At 43.0% G+C, this 19,483-nt stretch overlaps 1 protein-coding gene across 1 annotated transcript in view; it reads right to left on the reverse strand.

Moving 5' to 3' along the window:
* Positions 1-421: 421 nt before the first annotated feature.
* Positions 422-19,483, reverse strand: part of LOC108889526 (uncharacterized) — a 38,114-nt gene continuing 19,052 nt past the window's right edge. The window contains 9 exon segments of the mRNA XM_018686036.2: positions 422-4,216; positions 7,533-7,667; positions 9,908-10,069; positions 10,898-11,062; positions 11,180-11,438; positions 11,440-11,626; positions 11,724-11,814; positions 11,964-12,018; positions 13,741-13,946. Of these exon segments, the coding sequence (XP_018541552.2) occupies positions 3,674-4,216; positions 7,533-7,667; positions 9,908-10,069; positions 10,898-11,062; positions 11,180-11,438; positions 11,440-11,626; positions 11,724-11,814; positions 11,964-12,018; positions 13,741-13,868 (1,725 nt within the window). The 5' untranslated portion in view covers positions 13,869-13,946 and the 3' untranslated portion in view covers positions 422-3,673.

Genomic DNA, 19,483 nt, shown 5'->3' on the forward strand with positions numbered 1-19,483 from the left:
TGCAAAACATTTGGCTAACTAAACTGTTCCTGCCTCACTATATATAGAATTATCTTTTTTTTCTCCAATGTCTTTCTTTACTTAGAATTAGTGGTTTGTCATAACTTGGAATTTATTTATATTATCAAACAACTGCTATTATTAAAAGACGTTGTATATTGGCATTTGTTTTCTTTTATTTCAGGTGTTGGAGACATCTCAGTGCCTCTTTAACAAACCTATTTGTAAAAATGCCTGCAGAGCCCAGCCACTTCTGGTTTATTGCTCAATTTTACACAAACACATTTTACTGCAAACTGCATTTATTGCAAGCTACAGTTATTTCTGTGAGGCTGCTACAGAGCTGTAACAACTCACACTGTGATGCTGCCTGGTTCAATATCCTGTACAAAACAATAAGACTACAGGCAAAAGACAAACACACGTTATAATGTGCCACTTTATTAGAAAAGTAAAAACTCACTTTAATATTTTATGAAGGTTAATATAAAACATTACAATCTTTTGCATATCTGCACTGTCACTATATTTTATTATATTTACTATTTTTAAACTAAACCCTGTGCTTTAAGAACATACAACATTGGCTACAGCTGTCACAGCAGTATTGGCCCATAATTAATATCTGAAGACAATTAACAAACAGCTGTATCTGCATGGAAAGCATGAAACATTTTGCATCCACAAAGTACAATGTGTCTGTGATAACCATCTTTTTTTTTTTCAACAAATATACTGTATACTGTATGTTACATTGGAACAACATCAGAACAGCAACAGAGTATTTTACACATTTACATCATCATACTGTATTTGTTTGTGCAATGAACATCTGTCCTGATCAGTGTGTAACAGTGTTCGACAAAATATATATCAGATCAGTGCTTTCTCTCAGGATAAAGAAAATGTGACACATAAAGTGACAGCCAGAGAAAAAGGATTAGGTGTGATAGCGATTTCCAGCCAGCATTGTCTAAAGGTAGCCTCAGCAGAGCTTGTTAAGCGTCTCAGCTGTTGGCCATTTCTCATATCAGGCAGTAGTTGAGCCGTTGGTGCATTGTTGATATCAGACTGGGGTTGGCCTGACCCACAGCCTCTGCCCCCCCACGCCCCCAACTCAACCCCCATATCACTCCCTGAGTCCCTCAGAACTGGACATCAAAGGCCCCTCCCCTGCAAAGCGAGGGAGCGAGGTGAAGCAGAGAAAAGAGAGGTCTGTGTCGGTTACTAGAGGATGCACACAGCTGGGGGAGGGAGTGTTTGCAAGGGCTGACCAAGTGGAAGCAAAATGTGCTTCCTCTCCTTAAACTGGAAACGTGCATGGCTCAATGTTGGCTGTGTGTGTGTGTGTGTGTGTGTGTGTATGTGTGTGCCTGCTGCTGTGCGAGTATGCACGCACGCAAACACATATTGGAAGGAGGAGGGCCCTTTAGGTCCATGTCCATTGCAGTGATCCTGATCTAGCTTTATATTAGCAGTTCTTCATCTCCCTCCCCCACTTCTATCACTTTTTCTCGCTCCCCCAGAGGGGAGGATAAACTCCCTAAACTCTCAGTGGCTTCTCTACATCTTTCGATTTCTCTCCCCTCCCTCCCGCCTCCTCCTCCAAGTTGTTGCTTTGGAGAAAACTGAACGCTGCTTTGCATCACATGGCAAAAAAGTACAACAGAAAGGATCAACAAACGAGATCAATAAAGTACCACAATATTTGTTTTCATCTCCATATATCAAAGCATGCACTTTTTTGATCAAGCAGGAAAAATTGCACCAACAACATAAACAAACTGTTTTCATGGCAGTGGCATGAGCTATTTAACCGATGGCATCGTCAGTAGGTAAGAAAAAATAAACAGTGCATTAAAATACAGAGTGCATTTATTTTTACATACTTTCTGACACAGTAGCATTTAATTTATGTTACTAACCTTTCTAAACCCGTTTTCTCTTTGCATGGTTGTCTCACAGTGAGCTCATTCTGATGCATCCTTAATTTCTCAGCCTGTGAGCCTCTCTTCACCCCTTATCTTTACGCCCATTTATTAAGGCTCTAATGTTTTGTTTTCTTCCTCTGTTCTCTCTATTTTAATGTTCCCCAAAGCTACATGGGAAAGAGATTGTTTATAATGGAAAAGAACTCAGTGCAGAGGCTGGAGACGAGGGTGGGGAGAGGGTGAGGGGCAACCTTCCAAAGGACACTCGCTGGTAATTTTTATGCCCAGCTCTTTATTTTTCTTGGAGTCCAAGCCTTCTGTTGCTATTTCAACCACCAGACTTAAGTCTGGTGAGCTATGGGGAGCTCTGGCTTTGAGACCAGCGAGCAAATCAGAACTGCATTTGGAAACACCCTTTACAGCACGTTAATGCGCAAATAAGCCAACCAGTCCTGCAGCTGTCCGGTGCAAAATTACAATGGTCATAAAATCCAATGTTTACAGAGCCCAAACAACATGACATACTAACTGTACAGGAAGAAGCATCCTGTGTTATTTTCGACACTCTTTCACTTCCTTATTTTTTTGAAAATATTCTTCTTCTCATTTATCCCAGTAATATAGTAGAGGTCTCACATTGTGAAATCTGTCACCCATATCTCTCTGGGGAAATTCTTGCACAACCCACTCAATGCCCCTGACCCTATCACTTTACCCTGCATCACTCTGCCAAGTATCTGTATCTGTGTGGGGGTGTGTCATCATGCTTCTGGCTACAGATGTTTATCAAATCTGAGCATGGATTGTTCACTAATCTCATAATTTATGTGAAGCTTACGTCATTGAGCAAAAGTCATCATGAGGGCTGTTATATTTGTAAATGCTAATAAGTTTAGAACACATTGATGGGTATTAGCAAAACTGGGACAATAGCCTTCAGTTACTTTTGTGTTTAAGGAGGCCTACAAATTATAGGCCGTGTTTGAACAAAGCACCACAGTGCTGTCTGCCAGGCAATAGGCCAGTGTGCAGAGAACCTGTTTCAGATGTTTGCTTAGTGAGAGCTAAGCACTGCAAATCTCTGTGACACCCATCTGCTTATATTACATAAGTCCCCACAAGTTGAGGCGTATGTGTGTGTGTGTGTGTGTGTGTGTGTGTGTGTGTGTGTGTGTGCCTTGTATATGGGTGACAATAGTTAACAATGTGCCTAATACCCACAATATAGCCAGCTTCCTTGCTACTACTGTCTGTTTTCAGGTGTGTGTTTGTGTTTGCACAATGCATGCACATTTTCTTTTGTTATATATATCAAAGTGTGTTTTTCTCAGGTTGTGAGTCACACCACATACTCTTTAAAGAGTACAGTGTTCATATAAAAATAAAGATATTATGGAAAATGATGCACAAACAGGTGATTATGGTCAGTGACACAGTAGGTTGAAGATGTATATTCCAGTTTTCTTTTCTTTGTTTTTTTTTTTTCTTTGTCAAAATGTATTTGGTCCATATTTGGGCTGGACTAGGCTTAGGCTGGTTCTGAAGTACAGACCAATCAAGGGAAGTCTGAACCTGGATTAAGACCCTGTTTGTACCTGATGTCAACACAAAATGGATCCTCATGTCGTTTGTCTATAGAGGGCCTTGTATGTATGTACAGCAACCTGTTGGCCGGTGAACAGGGAGGTCCCTTTCATGACTCTGTACCAGAGGGTTCTGGGCCCTTGTTGCCCGTCAGCCAGCTACAGGCCAGTGACGTACATCTCCATCCCGTCATTGAAGGTGAAGATGGTGGTGGTGCTGGAGCTGTTGGCCCCTTGTTTCACATCGCTGATGGTCTCATAGAAGTTTTCTCCACCAGGCAGACCTCTGACAGGCAGGGCGGTGGGTCCTGAGCCCTGAGGTGCCGCCGGTGCTGCCTGTTGTTGCTGCTGCTGTTGCTGCTGCTGCTGTTGGGGAGTTTGCTTCTTCCTCTTCAGAGTGGCATTACCCCCGGCTGTGCTGTTATTGGTTCCCACCTGCTCACGTTTCCGGTGGGAGTCGATAGTAGCGTACGCAGGGTCAGACTCGGCCACTACGCATGTGGACCAGGACCTGTCTCCTACTGGCTCGTAGCAGGGCTCCTCCTGGGAACGTGCCTGGCTCTGGACTCCTCTGCCTCGGCCCCGGGCACCCATGTTTCCCCTCTCCCCACCGAAGGAGCGTGGGAGGGTCTTTGCTCCGTTGTTTTCCATAGGAGGTTTCTTCTTCTGGGTTTTACACACGATGGAGTAAGTGTCTGCAATCTGAGAACACACACAGAAGGAGAGCAGGGTATGGTGTCAGTTAATAGCGATGAACTACTGTACAACTCTATCCTACAGTCTATGGGTGACAGCGCCTGAAATACAAGGTGACTGTTTTCTCTGCTTCATCCATAGCTTTGTTTCTATAAGTGAATGTCTAAATACAGCCTACACATGCTGAACTGTGCTGAGACTTAAATGAACAGTCTCTGTATCATTGTTTCCCACTGCCAAGTGTGAGTTAACTACGAGCACATGCAGACTTTCTATATTTATGCATGTCTGTATATATTCCAGACATGAAGGTACAATATGTGGACATGAAAGTAAACATATGTTGCTGCTAATTTGATGTGTGGGCATGGATTATGTGGGTGTGCACAGCGGCGCATGTGTTGACAGACCTTGCTCTGTGCCGTAACCTGACCTATTTTGACCGGGTAGGATAAGACAGAGTAAACTGTGTTATCAGTCTGTTGAGGTCTAGGCAGAGAGACAAAGTTAGCTTTGCAGTGGATGGACCTGTTAAAATTTCACCACAACTGCTTTGGCAACAGAACAGTGGTGTATGGTGTGAAAGATTTGGATGACAGCCAACTGGCTGAAAGAAAAAAAAAAAAAAAAGAAAAGAAAAAAAAACCTGCTCAGTAGCGTTCACTAATGGACTTTGCTCACATCTCATTTGCTTTGAATGAGGCTTGTGTACATGTTTTCGTGGCTGTGTTTACTGCAAGTGCATGCGTGCATCTGTAAATACAATATCTGTGTGTGTGTGCGCGTGTGTGTGTTTTCTGTCCATGTGTGCTTACAGTGAAGCATGCAAGATTTGATATCTAGGACTCACAACTGAAAGGCATGTGTGAGGTCTTGAGGGGAATTTGGAGAAACCAGTGCTGTGACCTCTGGCATTTCTGTGTCAAAATTCCATGAGGGGAGCACAAGAGCAGAGGATTGTGGGACATGGTCATGTTTACCTTCCGTGTTCACACCCAGACCCAGCAGCTCCGCTCTACTGTCCCTGAGAAACACTGGCTATGCAAACTCTCTCTCTCTCTCTATCTCTCTCTCTCTCTCTCTCTCTCTCTCTCTCTCCCTCCCACACACACATACAGATTAAGCTTGTTTTTGTTCTGCTCCCAAAAAAACCTGAAACCTGAGAGCAGACAGACAATGAGCAAGACTCTTTCTGTGTTTGTGTGCTCACCTTGCCTTTACTTTTATGGTGCCTTTAAATTGTAAATTTTACACAAGAGAAATAGAGTTAGAGTTAGGTTGAGTTAAATTGAGAAAATGTGATGAAAATGCAAACCACTGTGACTTTAATCGTGACTCTCTCTCTCTCTCTTTCTCTCTCTCTCTCTTTCTGTCTCTGACAAATCTCAAGCGACACAGATACCCTGCCCCCACAAATCTCTAGTGTGACCTTTTTGGATAAACAAAGACCCTAGCGTATGCTACAAGTGTGTGCACACAACGTGCAGTGTGTGTGTGTGTATGTGCGTGTGTGTGTGTGTGCATTTGTGCACACAGAATTTGCAGCTCTGTGCAGCAGAGGAAGGAAGTCACAAGATGATGGGGATTTCAAAACTGGGCTGCAGCTGTTGAGGAAGCCTGTGCATTGTATGTTTTCTTTTCTCCTCCCCTCAGCCTGTGCTTCTTTCTGTTGTGTCTCTTCTGATACTGCTTTAGCTCTCTGCTCAGACCGAGGCTTTGAGAAGTGGTATTTAATTTCTGCGTACAGTGACTATCCATGGAAACACAACAGTGTGCATGACTGTTGCATCTGTGTGTGATCAACTTTATGAATAGCAAATACGGCACAAGTTTCCAAACAGTCTGTTAGCAGTTGCTATTCATCTGGTAAGACATGCTTTGTGCAACGTGATTGGTTGGGGAAGACAGCGCCTCCTGATAGCCACAAAGGGAGTGGAGCAGAAGGAGAGAGCGCCAGAGGAGAGGAGGAGATTTTAGGTGGGAGTGGAAACTCAACACCTTTTGACGCCTGCAACTGACAGCCTCCAGAGGATACAAAGTATATGGGCATGTTAGGGCAACAACAAACTATCCAATGGAAAAACACAGCAACTACAGGAGAGAAAAAGTTTCAAAAAGAAAAAAAAAACAGAGTAGAAAGTTAGAAAGAAAGAAAAATATATTCAGAGAGAGATTGCAGAACGCAGTCAAGGCCAGCTGCTCTGTGTACCAGTTTGATTTGCAGAGGAGGAGTTTAACTCTTGAGCCAAACAGCAGAGACTTAACCCCTTAATCTCCACATAGAGCAGCTTCCAAACTTTTTGGCTCAACGCTGGCTCAGGCAAGAAACTTACCAGCAGCTTAAAACTCTTCAGGACCGCTTTTTTAAAATTTAACTCTTACATGCCTCCCCAAAAAGATAAAACTATCCCTAACTGTTTCTGCTCATCTAGATTATCTTTCATGAACGCATTATGAATGAATGCATTATTTTTCTGTGTCAAAATTCAGGTCTGCTCTTCACTTGTAAAAATACCAACAAGTTACTGACATGGAAAAAAACTTCCCTGAGCTGATGGAGATTTTAATGGAAAAGAGAAGCTCAGTCACAAACTAATAACAGACAGTGGTCTTTTTCTATTTAGGGACACCCCTCCATCTACTCAGAATGACTCCCCCAGCACCCTAGGCATGATTAAAGTTCCCAAACTGCTTGTGACTCTCTCAGTATGTTATACTGTGACAGTGAAGAAAGGGGGATTGAGAGAGAGAGATTGAGTGGAGTTGCTGAATGTGGCAATTTGGCATGTGTGTTTGGGCATGTGACACATTTGGTGAATGCAGACTTCCTCCGATCACCACCAGACATGCTTTACCATATATACACACATTTAGGTCAATCTGTAGGCCACATCCCAGTCAGGGCTGACCACATTCTGTCTACATGGGCCAATGAGACAAAACAGCTAACCTTTAGCAAACATGGCTTTGAATGCAAAGTGGTGATAAATCATTTGGCAGCAGGTGATACCGATGTCCGATCCGTCTGGTGAGTCACGCGTCAGGAGACAGGCAGATGATTGGGGGGGGGCTGGGAGATTGGGGTCAGGGTTCAAGCAGGGGGGTTGGGAGTGCTGGATGCGTGTAACGTGACCTCTGGCTGTAAGGAGAAACCTCGTATGACAGGCAGGTCACAGGGCAGCCGTGTTATGACAGCATGCCCCAATCACATGGGCACCCCGCCCAGTAAACACAGCAGTCACAAATCAAGAGGCCTGTCTGTCTATCTGTCTGCCCCCCCCCCCCTTACACACACACACACACACACACACACACATACTACCTCCTTTGCAGTTGGGGGAGATGGGTGCCCCTGTCCATTCTCTCCATGGTGTGGAGGCGGGTGCAAGGTAATAATGTCATCATCTTCTGGGGGCTTCCAGATATACTGCTCCCCATTGCCCATGAACACCACCTCCTAGGTAAACAGAATCAGTGGAGGAGCTCAGGCAAGTACTGCAATTACCATCTGAAAGCCTTTGTGCAATAGTGCAGAAACATTTAAAACATGTAATCACATGTAAGAATAACACTGTGCTGAGCTGTGTCAGGTTTTTTTTTTATTTTTGGTTTGTTTTTTTCAGTCCTTGTTTGTCCAAAGAGTTATGAGTTACGGAAGTTTTCATTTGCTGTGTTTGCTCAATAGGTAAACAGTCACCATGTTGCACAGCATGGGTGGAGCAAGAGAAAGAAAGAGAGAGGGTGCATTTGTTTTGAAGGTCAGAGGTCACGGCTGCATAAACGATAACACACTTGCACTGTGGGAATAATGTGGACTGTTTTATTCAAATTTGGTCAGTACTGCTGTAATCACGATTATTATGGTCATAAAAGTGTCACTTCTGAAGCTATTTGATGATAGATATCTCTTCTTTACATCCACCTATGTTAAATCATCTGGCTTTTTACTTTTTTTTGCTCTCCAACGCCAGCTTTTATGTCAGGATACAGAGAAATGAATCAGCAAGTGGCACCGTCAAAAAGAGAGTGGGCGTTGGAAACAGTCTTTTCAGCTGGCAGCTGCTCTGAGACCAGCTCCTAATTGGGATCAGATGCTGCTGACATTATCTATCCTTTGTTGCCACAGCATTATGTATCTGTTACTATTAAGTCAAGTGTTGATAAAATCTGTAAAAACCATCACCAACAAATTACTAGATGGCTTGTGCTATTCAGGTAAGAAGGAATGCTCATTCAGTTGTTTATTAGTTCCTTCCCACTTAATGACCAATGTTTCCGCGAGGTTTTTACACAAATCTGTTCCGTCAAAGATATCCTGCTGACAGAAGGGCAGACTCACTGAGGTACAGATCCTTCTACAAAAACATAATCCCCCTTTAACAGCACTGGTAGATGTAATTTTAGTAAGATTTTAGGGAAGATAATAGAAATCGGTCACAGTTAGAGTTCACAAAATTCTCTCTGTTTCTATCTGCTTAATAGTTATATATGATCCTTTCGCTGAGAAACAAAAGAAACCTGGCCACATAATACAAAAATGGTTGTAATATAAACAATAATCAAACAAGTAACTGTTCTTGTTAAATTTTTATCATTGCTGGTGATCAAAAGCAATTAGAAACCAATTAGAAAGCATGTAGTGGTATGTGCACATGCGACCAAGGACGATTAAACTTTTATATGCTCCTCCTGTGCAGTGTGAGTAATAGAAGCCGGGGCAGAGTAAATGGCTTCAGTATGTGAACATTATTTATCCCCACACTGGCTGCTGGCTACCTGTTAGCCATTTCTAGATAGACTTGCTGATAGATTCAACAGGAACACACACACACACACACACACACACACACACAAACATGCACACACACACACACACACACAGGCAGTTTCTTGGCAGCCTGCCAAGCTCTTACATAATCCATCCTTCCACTCTTTACTCTGGCCACTCTAATACTGTGCTGCGCAGCACAGTGCAAAGAGACGGAACAAACACACACGGACACACGCGCACAAACATGCACACACACAGAGACACACTGTCAAGGATTTAGCATACGCAGATTAAAAGTGCAGGTCAACAATGGGGCTGACATCCACAGCTAAGGAAATTGTTTAAACAACCGTATCAATCTCCTTAAATCACTAACACAAAAGACAAAGTCACCTGTTTTATGCTCTGCCAAACACAAACACACATACATGAAAAATAGATACGAGTGCCAGCAAAACCCACAGGAAAGGCTGATCACCATCCGATCATTGTCCCTCTGTTTCCCTCTCAGAACAGCCCTAAACTGTGGCCTTGGCTGTTTATAAACACGTCCCAAGTGGCAACATACAACTCTGTTACATGATTAAAACTTTCAAATAAAAGGTAATATCATAAAACATGAGTTATGAAAGTTGTTTAGTTGATTGGTTTGTGAATTTTATCAGTGGTGATAATGTTCCAAACATTTTTGCAGACTAATGTTCACACTTACCCTGTATGTATGTATGTATGGCAAAAGAAGACATCACAAGACCAAAATAATATATTGTAAGTCTTCCAGTCTGAACAGAAAGAGCTGTTTGTTTGTGGACAGTGCCCTCTGGTGGTAAACAGACAGACTTACAGTTTGGGAAGGTCGGTGGTTTGGTAATACTGTACAATGCCTGGGGTTGATAGGGAGCATATTGAACAGATGATTCCCGTACCTTTGGGAAGGAGTGCAGGTGAAACGGCTCCAGCGGCTTGCGTGGAAACTCCTGACTGCGATGTAGCGGAGGGGGAGCAGCAGAGGGTGAATCGCTCACGCTCGATTGGCTGTCTGACTGGCTGTCGGCCCCGTTATTTTCCTTCCTGTTTGTCTTGTCAACCTTCAGGTATTGAGTCACCAGTGAAACATTATATACAACGCTTTCAGTCAAAGAAAACACAGTAAAAACTCTATATAAGTGCTAAGCAGGTTGACTGTTCAAATATTAACACACTGTATTTCAAGGGAGATTTTAATCGTGGTTAATTTTACTATTTTACCTAATTATTCAGAGTCACACAAGCTGATGGATGCCTTTCTATGTCTTTGTGTGCACTTTGAAAAGCATACAAAATCCAGTTATATTAGTCTTAAGTTTAGTCTCATACTACCACCCTCGATCACTACTAAAAATATGTTGCAATACCTGGGTTTTTCACCACAGCTGATCATATCATATCACTCAGAGCCCACTGTTCTTCTTGAGACTGATTACAATCACGAAACACCTACTATAGCCACAGATGTGGTCACATGGCATGAGAGATAAACGTCGCCTGTTGACAGTGTAGACGTAGTAAATACTTTCCATCGAATCAAATGGCACAACTTTCAGAGATGTCAAAACACCAGCTGATGTTATCTAACTTTTTTGTTTACAGTGTCGTGTGACAACGTATCTGTGGAATGCAGCTGCATCTCTGTGTCTGTATAAGCACAGGTTGGATTTTTTTTTTTTTAATGGAAATGCTACAATATCTGTTGCAATGTACAGCCCTGCGATGTGTTTTCAAACTCAATGAAGCAGCATCAAAAAGATTTAATGAGTTTATCCAGGTGAGGCTCTGTAACTAAACTACTCATTTCACTGAATAAACAAGGTGAGCATCGCGTCTTTCATTGCAAGTTGCTACCTGCATAACCGATAAAAATATACAATCAAAAATACCTTTCTGAACTTCCGTATGGAGGCGTACTCAGCTGCAGTTGGATCTTGAATGGCCAGTGAGTTCACAGAAGAGAGAGGGGATCTGTTAACCCCACTCGCCCCGTTACCTCTTCCTGTCAGTGGACTGTTAATGGTGCTATTCCCTCTGCCATTCCCTCTGCCACCCTGTGAGGAAAACAAAAAACAAAGACACACACACAAGGTTTCATATTACTTAAGATGTTACATTGCATTGCATTTAAAAGCATAACGTACATCTTGAATGGGTGTGAATATACATACATTCCCGTGCCCGTTTCCATTGCGGGCTCCGTTGGCATGAGATGGGGGGCTCTGGGCAGCTCTGATTATAGCTGGAGTGTTGGCTGATGTGGGCGGCGGGGCAGAGGGCACCTTTGGGCCCGTGTCACCTTCTCGGACACCCACCACTTTCGTACAGGCCATCGTCCAGGCAGTGGGTTGGGGTAGGGTTGTTGCGCAGGCCCACCTCGGTGTACGTGTGGTCTCTGGCCTCCCCTCCTCCTCCTCCTCCCCCTCCTCCTCCGCCTCCTCCACCTCCTCCTCCTACCCCATCTCCTCCTGTTTCCCCTCCTCCCCCCTGGCCTGATCCCTGGGGACTGGTGGGGATCTGAGGAAGCTGGCGCCCATGGGAGGGCCTCAGGTCTGTCTGGGAGCACCGACTGTGGAGGAGCAGGAGGTCCATGCTGGCCGGACGGCTCTTACTAACAGCTGCACAGAGAGGAGGAGGGGGCAGGAGTGAAATGATGCTCTAAGGTGGCACATCATCATATATTGTCACATACAAAAACTGTCAGTCGTCACTTACAGTTTCCATTGCAGGGAAAGCGATTGATCTCGTGCAGCCTGGTGTCAGATTTGCTCATGGAGTTCAGTTTCGGATGCCGAAGTGTACCCTGCTGTCACACACATACGCACATGTTAATACAGGAACAAAACATGCAAACACATACATGTGTGTCTGTGTAACTACTGAGGGAGGCAGCTTACAGGAAAAAGAGCAGAAGGAGATGGAGGGAGGGGGGAGTAAAACGAAAGCATGTCTCACCATATTTACAGATGTCCCTTTCTCTCCGGCCTGGGGGTGCTTGCTCTTGCTTTTTCTGACACAACATCAAAGTGAGGAAGGTCAACAGGAGCCGGTGGACAGAGAGAGAACATACACACACTCAGAGCACATAGATACTATCAGCATCCAACTCTGGTTAGGGCATAAAAGTCCTTGGTTGATAACAAGAGCCCAGTCAAACAGTGAGCGGAGCGTGACTCGGGTTTTTGCCAAAGCGGAGGATGTGTCCTTCACTGAGAAACTTTTCTTTTCTTCTGTTTCTCTGGTTATTTTCATGATAAGAGCAAGCAAACCGACAATTATTATTCTGTAGTTTCCTTCCTGCTAATCCCCTCTGCTGTTTTACTTCACAATCCTCTTATTAGTCCTGTGCTACAAATGTATTTAGAGTAGTGTTACACATCACTGTGGATCCCTGGAGGTGGCTGTAGCCATAGGAAACTGTTGATATGGTGAGAGTGTTGATATGAGAGAGTGACGAGATGAAGTAAGAAGACAAAAGCTCCTGGGTGCAGGTGTGAATGCGAAAACTGTTCTACCCTCCGTCTCTTTTTTTCTCAATTCGGGAAGGTGAGGATCTGCTTCACATAGTATGTGAGATTTTACTGCTGCACTGCAAAACACTGTGTAGCAATAAATAGCATTTCTGGTTCACTAGCAGGTGCGAGAGTCGCACAAAGACTGTGTCATCTAATCGTGCAAGTTGCTTCAACTATATCTGAGCAGAAAAAGTACCACAGTCAGTTGTGTCAGCTCCATGTTAGTGCAGTGAGCTATTGTCTCCTCTAGTGAGCTGGAACTCCATCTCATTCGTACAAACATATGGCCGTAATACCCCACGGGGATCAGGAGAGGGTGAAGACAGCTCGCCTTGGAGATGTTCATAATAGCATGACACAGGACAGGGTTTCAGGTAAAAACAACATGGAGACATATAAAGAAGGGCAACAAATATCTTGTCATTTTTAGAATAAAATCTACTGTAAGGCTTGGCTTCGAAAAGAGCAAGTGCAGGATTCATCTTAAATCAATAGTAGGAAATCAATAGCGGCATGTCACTTTGCTGTATCTATGGTATTTGTATATAACAGGGTGAATTTGAAATGGTGAACTACTGAACGCTTGACTCCTCAACATTACTAACATCCAGCAGGGAGCATATATTTCATTCTTTAGATCTTAACAATAGTGTGGTTTTATTTCCATGACATGAGCTCGTTTGACATTTCCCTACATCCTTATCTGTGTATCCCATGGCAACAAAGCCACAGTGCAGCCTCTGATTGGTCCCTGAGGGTTGTGAAGAAAAAAAGAAAAAAGAAAAAGAAAAAGAAACAGGCCGTTCCATTGCTCTTGCATGGCTCAGAGTCTGATCCTCTTTAAACCGCGGGGTGTTCCATTGCTTTTGCCTGCTGAGGAGTCTGCTTAAGAGGGGTGATGTGAGGCTGCTCTGACTCTGGCCTGTCTCCTCTGTGTCCTGTAAACATCATTTCATCTGATCTGACACTCGCAGCCATTAACATTCATTACTGCCACTCCGCTCAGAGCAGGGGATAAAAGAGACAGAGAGGACGGACGGAGGGAAGAGAAAGAAGGGAGGAGAAGAGTTCAGAAGAAGTAGAGACACATAAAAGAAGGAGTGGATGATGGGGAAGACACGGAAAGCTGGCAGCAGAGATGATAAAACTCTGCCTTGTCGACATTTTTTTTCACCCCCACCCCCCCGGATTTCAAGTCACGTGACGTGCCCTCTTACCTTTGGCAACCAACGCAGACAAGGACAATAAGGATGGTGACCACAAATGCAGATGCTGCTGCGATGGCTCCCAGGAGCAGCAGGTTCTGGTAGGGATGGTCCTCGACATTTGCTTCACTGTCATCCATGACACCCACTCACTCACTCGCTAACTCACTTCCACTCGAGCTAAAACTCTGCCACACAGACTGTCTGCTCAGGAAAACCTGCAGAGATAAGGGAGGAGGAAGAAAGAGAAGGAAAAAAATACAAACATATGAGTGACATGAGAGATAAGAACAAACTGAAGAAATGGTGCAGAGTGTGAAGTGAGAAATGGAGTGTGTGTGTGTCTGTGTGTGTGTGCTTGGTTTGCCTCTGGCTTTTTGTCACTGTCTCTTTCTGACATATCAGTTTCTATTTTTGACTCACTAGGAGAATAATGCACAGAAAATAGAACACCTTGCAAGGCAGCCAGTATGAGCATGCCAAAAAAAGGTTTCATCACACTCTTTCTTTTTGTTAAAAAAAGATCAAATGATACCGTAACGTAATGCGTTTGACTAGCCAGAGAGATTCTTCTGTTAGTTTAAAGGGAAAAATCAACTGAGCTCCCCAGAGTAGTGTCTCACTGATGGGAGGACCAGATCCACTGCTGTAACACCTCATTTCCTGGCAGAACACTCTTTTTTCTCTCTCTCTCCCTCTCTCCTCCAATCAACAGGGGCTCAAACACTCACAACAAGATTTGCAGTTTTTTTGAACAGTGGCACATGCTGTAGTAATTGTTGTGCTGCAAATAAGGTAGCGCTGTCACCTCTCTTCTACCTCTCTGACACACCAGGGCAAACAAACCCCCACGAAATCACAAACTCCAAACACACACGCGCGCGCACACACACACACACACACACACACACACACACACACACACACACACACACACACACACTCTCTCTCTCTCTCTCTCAATTCATGTCAGGAGATTTGCGCGGTGTTCCTGCTGGATGAGTTTAGACAGATCTGTACACTGCTTCAAAAGCACCTTCTAAAAACACTTTCAAAGCATCGTGAGGGTAAAAACAACACAAACTGTGTGGGTGGTTAAGATGAGTTAGTACCAGAGGTATAAAATAAGATTAAGTTTCTCAACTAAAGCACTGGGCATATATGTAAATATTGTACTAAACTAAAGTTGAAGTTAACATTCATTCAACATTGTGTTCAAAATATAATATACATTGCTACAGTTCAAAGGAGTTTTGAGCAATAACCTTTTTTGCTTTCTTTCTGCAAGTGGGATAAGAAGCTGAAGACCAACCTTATGTCTGTGCATTTAGGAAGCAGGGAGAAACAGCTGGACTGGCTCTGTCCAACACACCTAGTGTCTTCCTAATGTTTTTTTTTTTTTAAACCAGATTCTCATAAGTTGCAATCTTCTAATCTCATCTCTCAGAAACAAAGTTGATTTTGCTTTAAACTTGCCAGCAGCATGTTATGTTGTTACAATCTAGAAGCAAAATATCAATTATTTCTTATGTGATCTGTGTTTTAATGCAAATGCCTCTATACATTTTCTGAAGTGAATATTTGAATGCAAAGAAGTATTTGTACATTTGTTGTTGTATCAGTGTATTTTAAGTAAAGGATTTGCACCTCTGTTGAATTGTTGTTGATGTAAATGTAGGGGTAAGTTCTTAGTGGCTATTTAAACTAGCCATTTACTAAATTTGGTTGCACTACATCTGTAGCACTATCATAGTCCCAAGCTATGTAACCACAAATATTATATATGTAGGTACATACATGGAGAAACATGAGTTAGTAATATAACTGCAGTTTGGAATAAGCTGGAAATATCTGAATTTGCTAACCATACTGACATTATTTGGTCATTCAGAGTAACATCACTGGCAAAATGTTTTGTAAAACAGTCTGAATGGTCATATATTAGCAAGTAAACATTGGCACAGTCAACTGGTTCAGCTAGCTTTAACAGCTACACTTGGCAGACACTGGGTGTATATGTTTAGCAACAACTAATCTCTGAAAAAGAACTAGTAGGTGTGGTACGACTGGTATTTATTCTGCGATGCGTGTATCTTCACATTATAAGTAGGTTAAGTTTGAACTTAGAAAGAGCTGGTGCAACCGGCTCTTGAAGTACAGCCTCCAAAATGTCATATGTTCAGTTTCAGGTTTGTTCATAATTACTGACGTTATCAGCACAAGACATTTGGAATTGTAGCAGATGTCAATACCTGCTTTCACTACTCCCAGAGGCACAACACACACATGCATACACTACATATGTTGTGCATTCCTTTAGTAACTGAGACAATGGCAGCAATGTGGCTAAACTATTAGATTAAGAGAAAAAGCTGAACAACCAGGATCCAAAATCAAGTGGTGAGCAGAAGGAGGTCAAGTCAAGCTACTGTATATATTGTGTGAGAGAGAGAGGAGATTCTGGAATATACCACCACAGGATCTGGCTCTGGCTTTCTGTTTCTTGGAGATAAAACTGCATCCTTTTTTCCCCCTCGATGTCCTCTTTTCTTGGTCCCTCTCCCTCTCCCTCTCCCTCTCTCTCTTCCTCCAGATCAAGTCTCTTCCTCTCCTCCTCTCCCTCTGTCTGTCTGCCTGACCCTGCAGATATGTGAGGCGATGCACAGCGAATGAATTAGCAGAGCAGAGGGCCTCAGACAGCCCTTTATGGAATAGACAGACAGGCAGGCAGGCAGGCAGGGAGGCAGGCAGAGTACAATGCCATGGAGAGAGAGAGAGAGAGAGAGAGAGAGAGAGAGGAAGAGAGAGAGAGAGAGAAGAGAGAGAGAGAGAGTGAGAGGAGAGAGAGTGAGAGGGAGTGGGTGAATGAAAGGAAAGGGTAAGACAGAGGTGATGAGACACAGGAGCAAAATGAGTGGGATGAAAGGACAGACAGGTGGGAGAAGATGCAAGAAAACGGGGGAAGACGGAGGGAAAGAGGGGTGCGCACTTAAAACGCAGAGCAACGAGGAGGGGAGGGTGTGAGCAGTGGGGGAGGGAAGAGAGAAAAAAAAGAGTGATGAGACTAGGAAGATGAAGACAGTGAGAGAAATAGCGGGGAAGCCTGGGAGAATGTGCGATGAGCGCAGGGAGGGAGGGAGGGGGAGAAGAGGGGGAGGAGGAGGAGGCTATGAGAAGGAGGTCATCAGCGGTCTGTTTCTGCCTGCATTTTTGTCAGCCCCCCTTCTGAAATATTCAGAGGAGAAACACATACAAGGGGGTGCGTTTCTGATCTGCCAGCGAACACAATGCAAGATGGGAGCACATGTCTAGCAGCATACTTAACAGTATGTGAAGCTCACAAGTGGTGAACAAGACTCCGGAGGAGGAGAGGCACTTTCTGCACGATGCACAACACACCCCTGCAGCACGCACAACAATCTAACACACACACACACAGTTAGGGTGCAAGAATGTTTATTCCAGCATCTGTCTTCATTTCAGAACATTATGAGTAAAATGATGACAGTGATAATAACAGCATATTGAGAACGATGGCGACGGCAGCGATAGCCCTATCGATGCTTGCTGCTGGTGATGCTGATTAGAATAAAGATGTCAGTGACGATGATGATGAGGGGCGCAGCGACTAATACTGATGGTAATGACGACGATAATGAGGTCAAACTGAGAGCTGCGAAGACGTGTCGAGGGGCGGATGCAGGCAGCAGAACTGGCAGAGCAGCGAGCAGGATGCAGCGGTGCAGCGCAACCACAGGGTGGAAGGTTTCCTCTGCGTGTCTCTTGAGATCACACACACACAAACACACACACAGCAGAGTCCAAAACACACCAGCATAAAACAATAGGTTGTTGTGCTGAAAATGTAACTACAATCTTTGTATTACACAACCAAAAGTCAGACCAACGTACTGTTTAAGCCTCGCGTGTACAACTGGGGGTCTAACAGACTCTGCAGCCTCTTTATTATGCAATATCTGCTCAACAAAAAGCTAATTATAGTCTCTACTTACAGTCATGAAATATTGTTGAAAAGAAAATCAACCCATTTTTCAGGTGAACAGGTGAAAAAAAACCTGTTGTTGAGATAATCAGAGGTTTATAGCCTTTAGTTTTCATCTCTTTGCAAAACAGACCTCAGCTCATTTTCATTTTTTGTGTGTATTACTGTGTCTCTAAGGAATCTATCTGTCATTCACAATTCTCCAACCTCGTCACATTTAGATTTACCCCCCTCCCCTCCAAAAAAAAGAGGCAAGATTTGTCTACTTACAGGATTCAACAGAGTCTGATAACATACTGGTGGTTTTCTTGTGCAAATATATGCATCTTACAGTGTTTTTAATGTGTCATCTGTTTGATTAGATTTTTAAATGAGTATCATTACCAAGAGGCTGTTTCATAAACAATGCTCTTGACTATGACAATATCCTAACTGGAGTCTTGTGGATCGCAGCACTACCTCAAAAGTGGGACATGTTTTTAAGGTTTAAAAATATGCGTAACCTGGTTTTAGTTATGTTTCAGGGATGACATTTACATTTACAGTTACATTTTGGATTGCATCATGGGTCGTTATGAATTGATAATGCTCTCAGTAGATGCTGTTGGTTCAGCTTCCTGTGTAGGATAGCTTTTACTGAAAGAGCAAAACAACCTAACAGACTTCAGCATCAACAACAACAGAGACAAATGCTGTACAAAGCATAAACTGGGCAGCTTTAGGGAGACTGAGTCTATATAAAGTATATTAAACTACACTGTGAGGTTCTCATATAGCAATTCACAGTCAGAGGTATTTATTTAAACTATTCAACACCAAGACATCTGTCAGCGGTACCTGACGACTAGTATTAAGTAGAGATAACATTTTTAGGTATTCTAGCTACATATACATATATACCTGCTACATATGCAGCATATTTTCATTTTAGAAATTGAGCTGATGATCTCACCCACAATGACTGAAACATTTTGACAATCATTAGTTTAAAGGTGAGTGCTTCAGCTGTGTTACAACATGTAACAGCAAAATGTTTGGACAATCTAGACAAAATAAGAACTCCTTATAATCCCAGAACTTGCCTGAGATTTATCATGTTTTCTTCAGCATCAAAGTGATCCAGTGACAGCTGTCTATACATGCACACATACATTGCAAACAGGAACTGCTAATAGCTAATTTGCCATACTTTTAACTCCATGGCAACATTATATTTCCTGTTTACATCCCTGAAAGCCCCTAAATTTTGGGAACTGTAGTTTCAAAACTTAGAACATGATTATATAATAATTAATGTCTCATCACTGATATATCAGCCTTTATAAGCTTATTACAGATACAGTATATCGCTAACTGTAAATATGTCAGCCAATAGGTAACAACTGAAGTACAGAAATGCCAAACTTGTTTTGAGGTCATTTACAATCAGTGTCACTATTACAGAGTTTATCCAACAGAGAGCACTGACAAATTTATTCTCAAATGTAAAATATATGTAACTTGGTAACAATTCTTGAAAAAAAAAAAAAACACTGGTCGATATACCGTTATCAGAATCCAGAACTCTCACATGTGTATATAACATTTCTGTCCCAACATAGTGGAGGCGGAGCAAAATTTTTTGAGCACAAAATATTTTTTACAAACCTTAAGAGTCTCTTTTCAACAATATCACAGTGACTCACTTGCATAACCCAACCACAGCTGACACTGAGGAGATTGCTTTTGGAGAGACAAAACCTTTAGTCAAAC

This window comes from Lates calcarifer, linkage group LG6, assembly GCF_001640805.2.
Source record: "Lates calcarifer isolate ASB-BC8 linkage group LG6, TLL_Latcal_v3, whole genome shotgun sequence".
In the NCBI taxonomy this organism is placed as follows: Eukaryota; Metazoa; Chordata; class Actinopteri; family Centropomidae; genus Lates; species Lates calcarifer.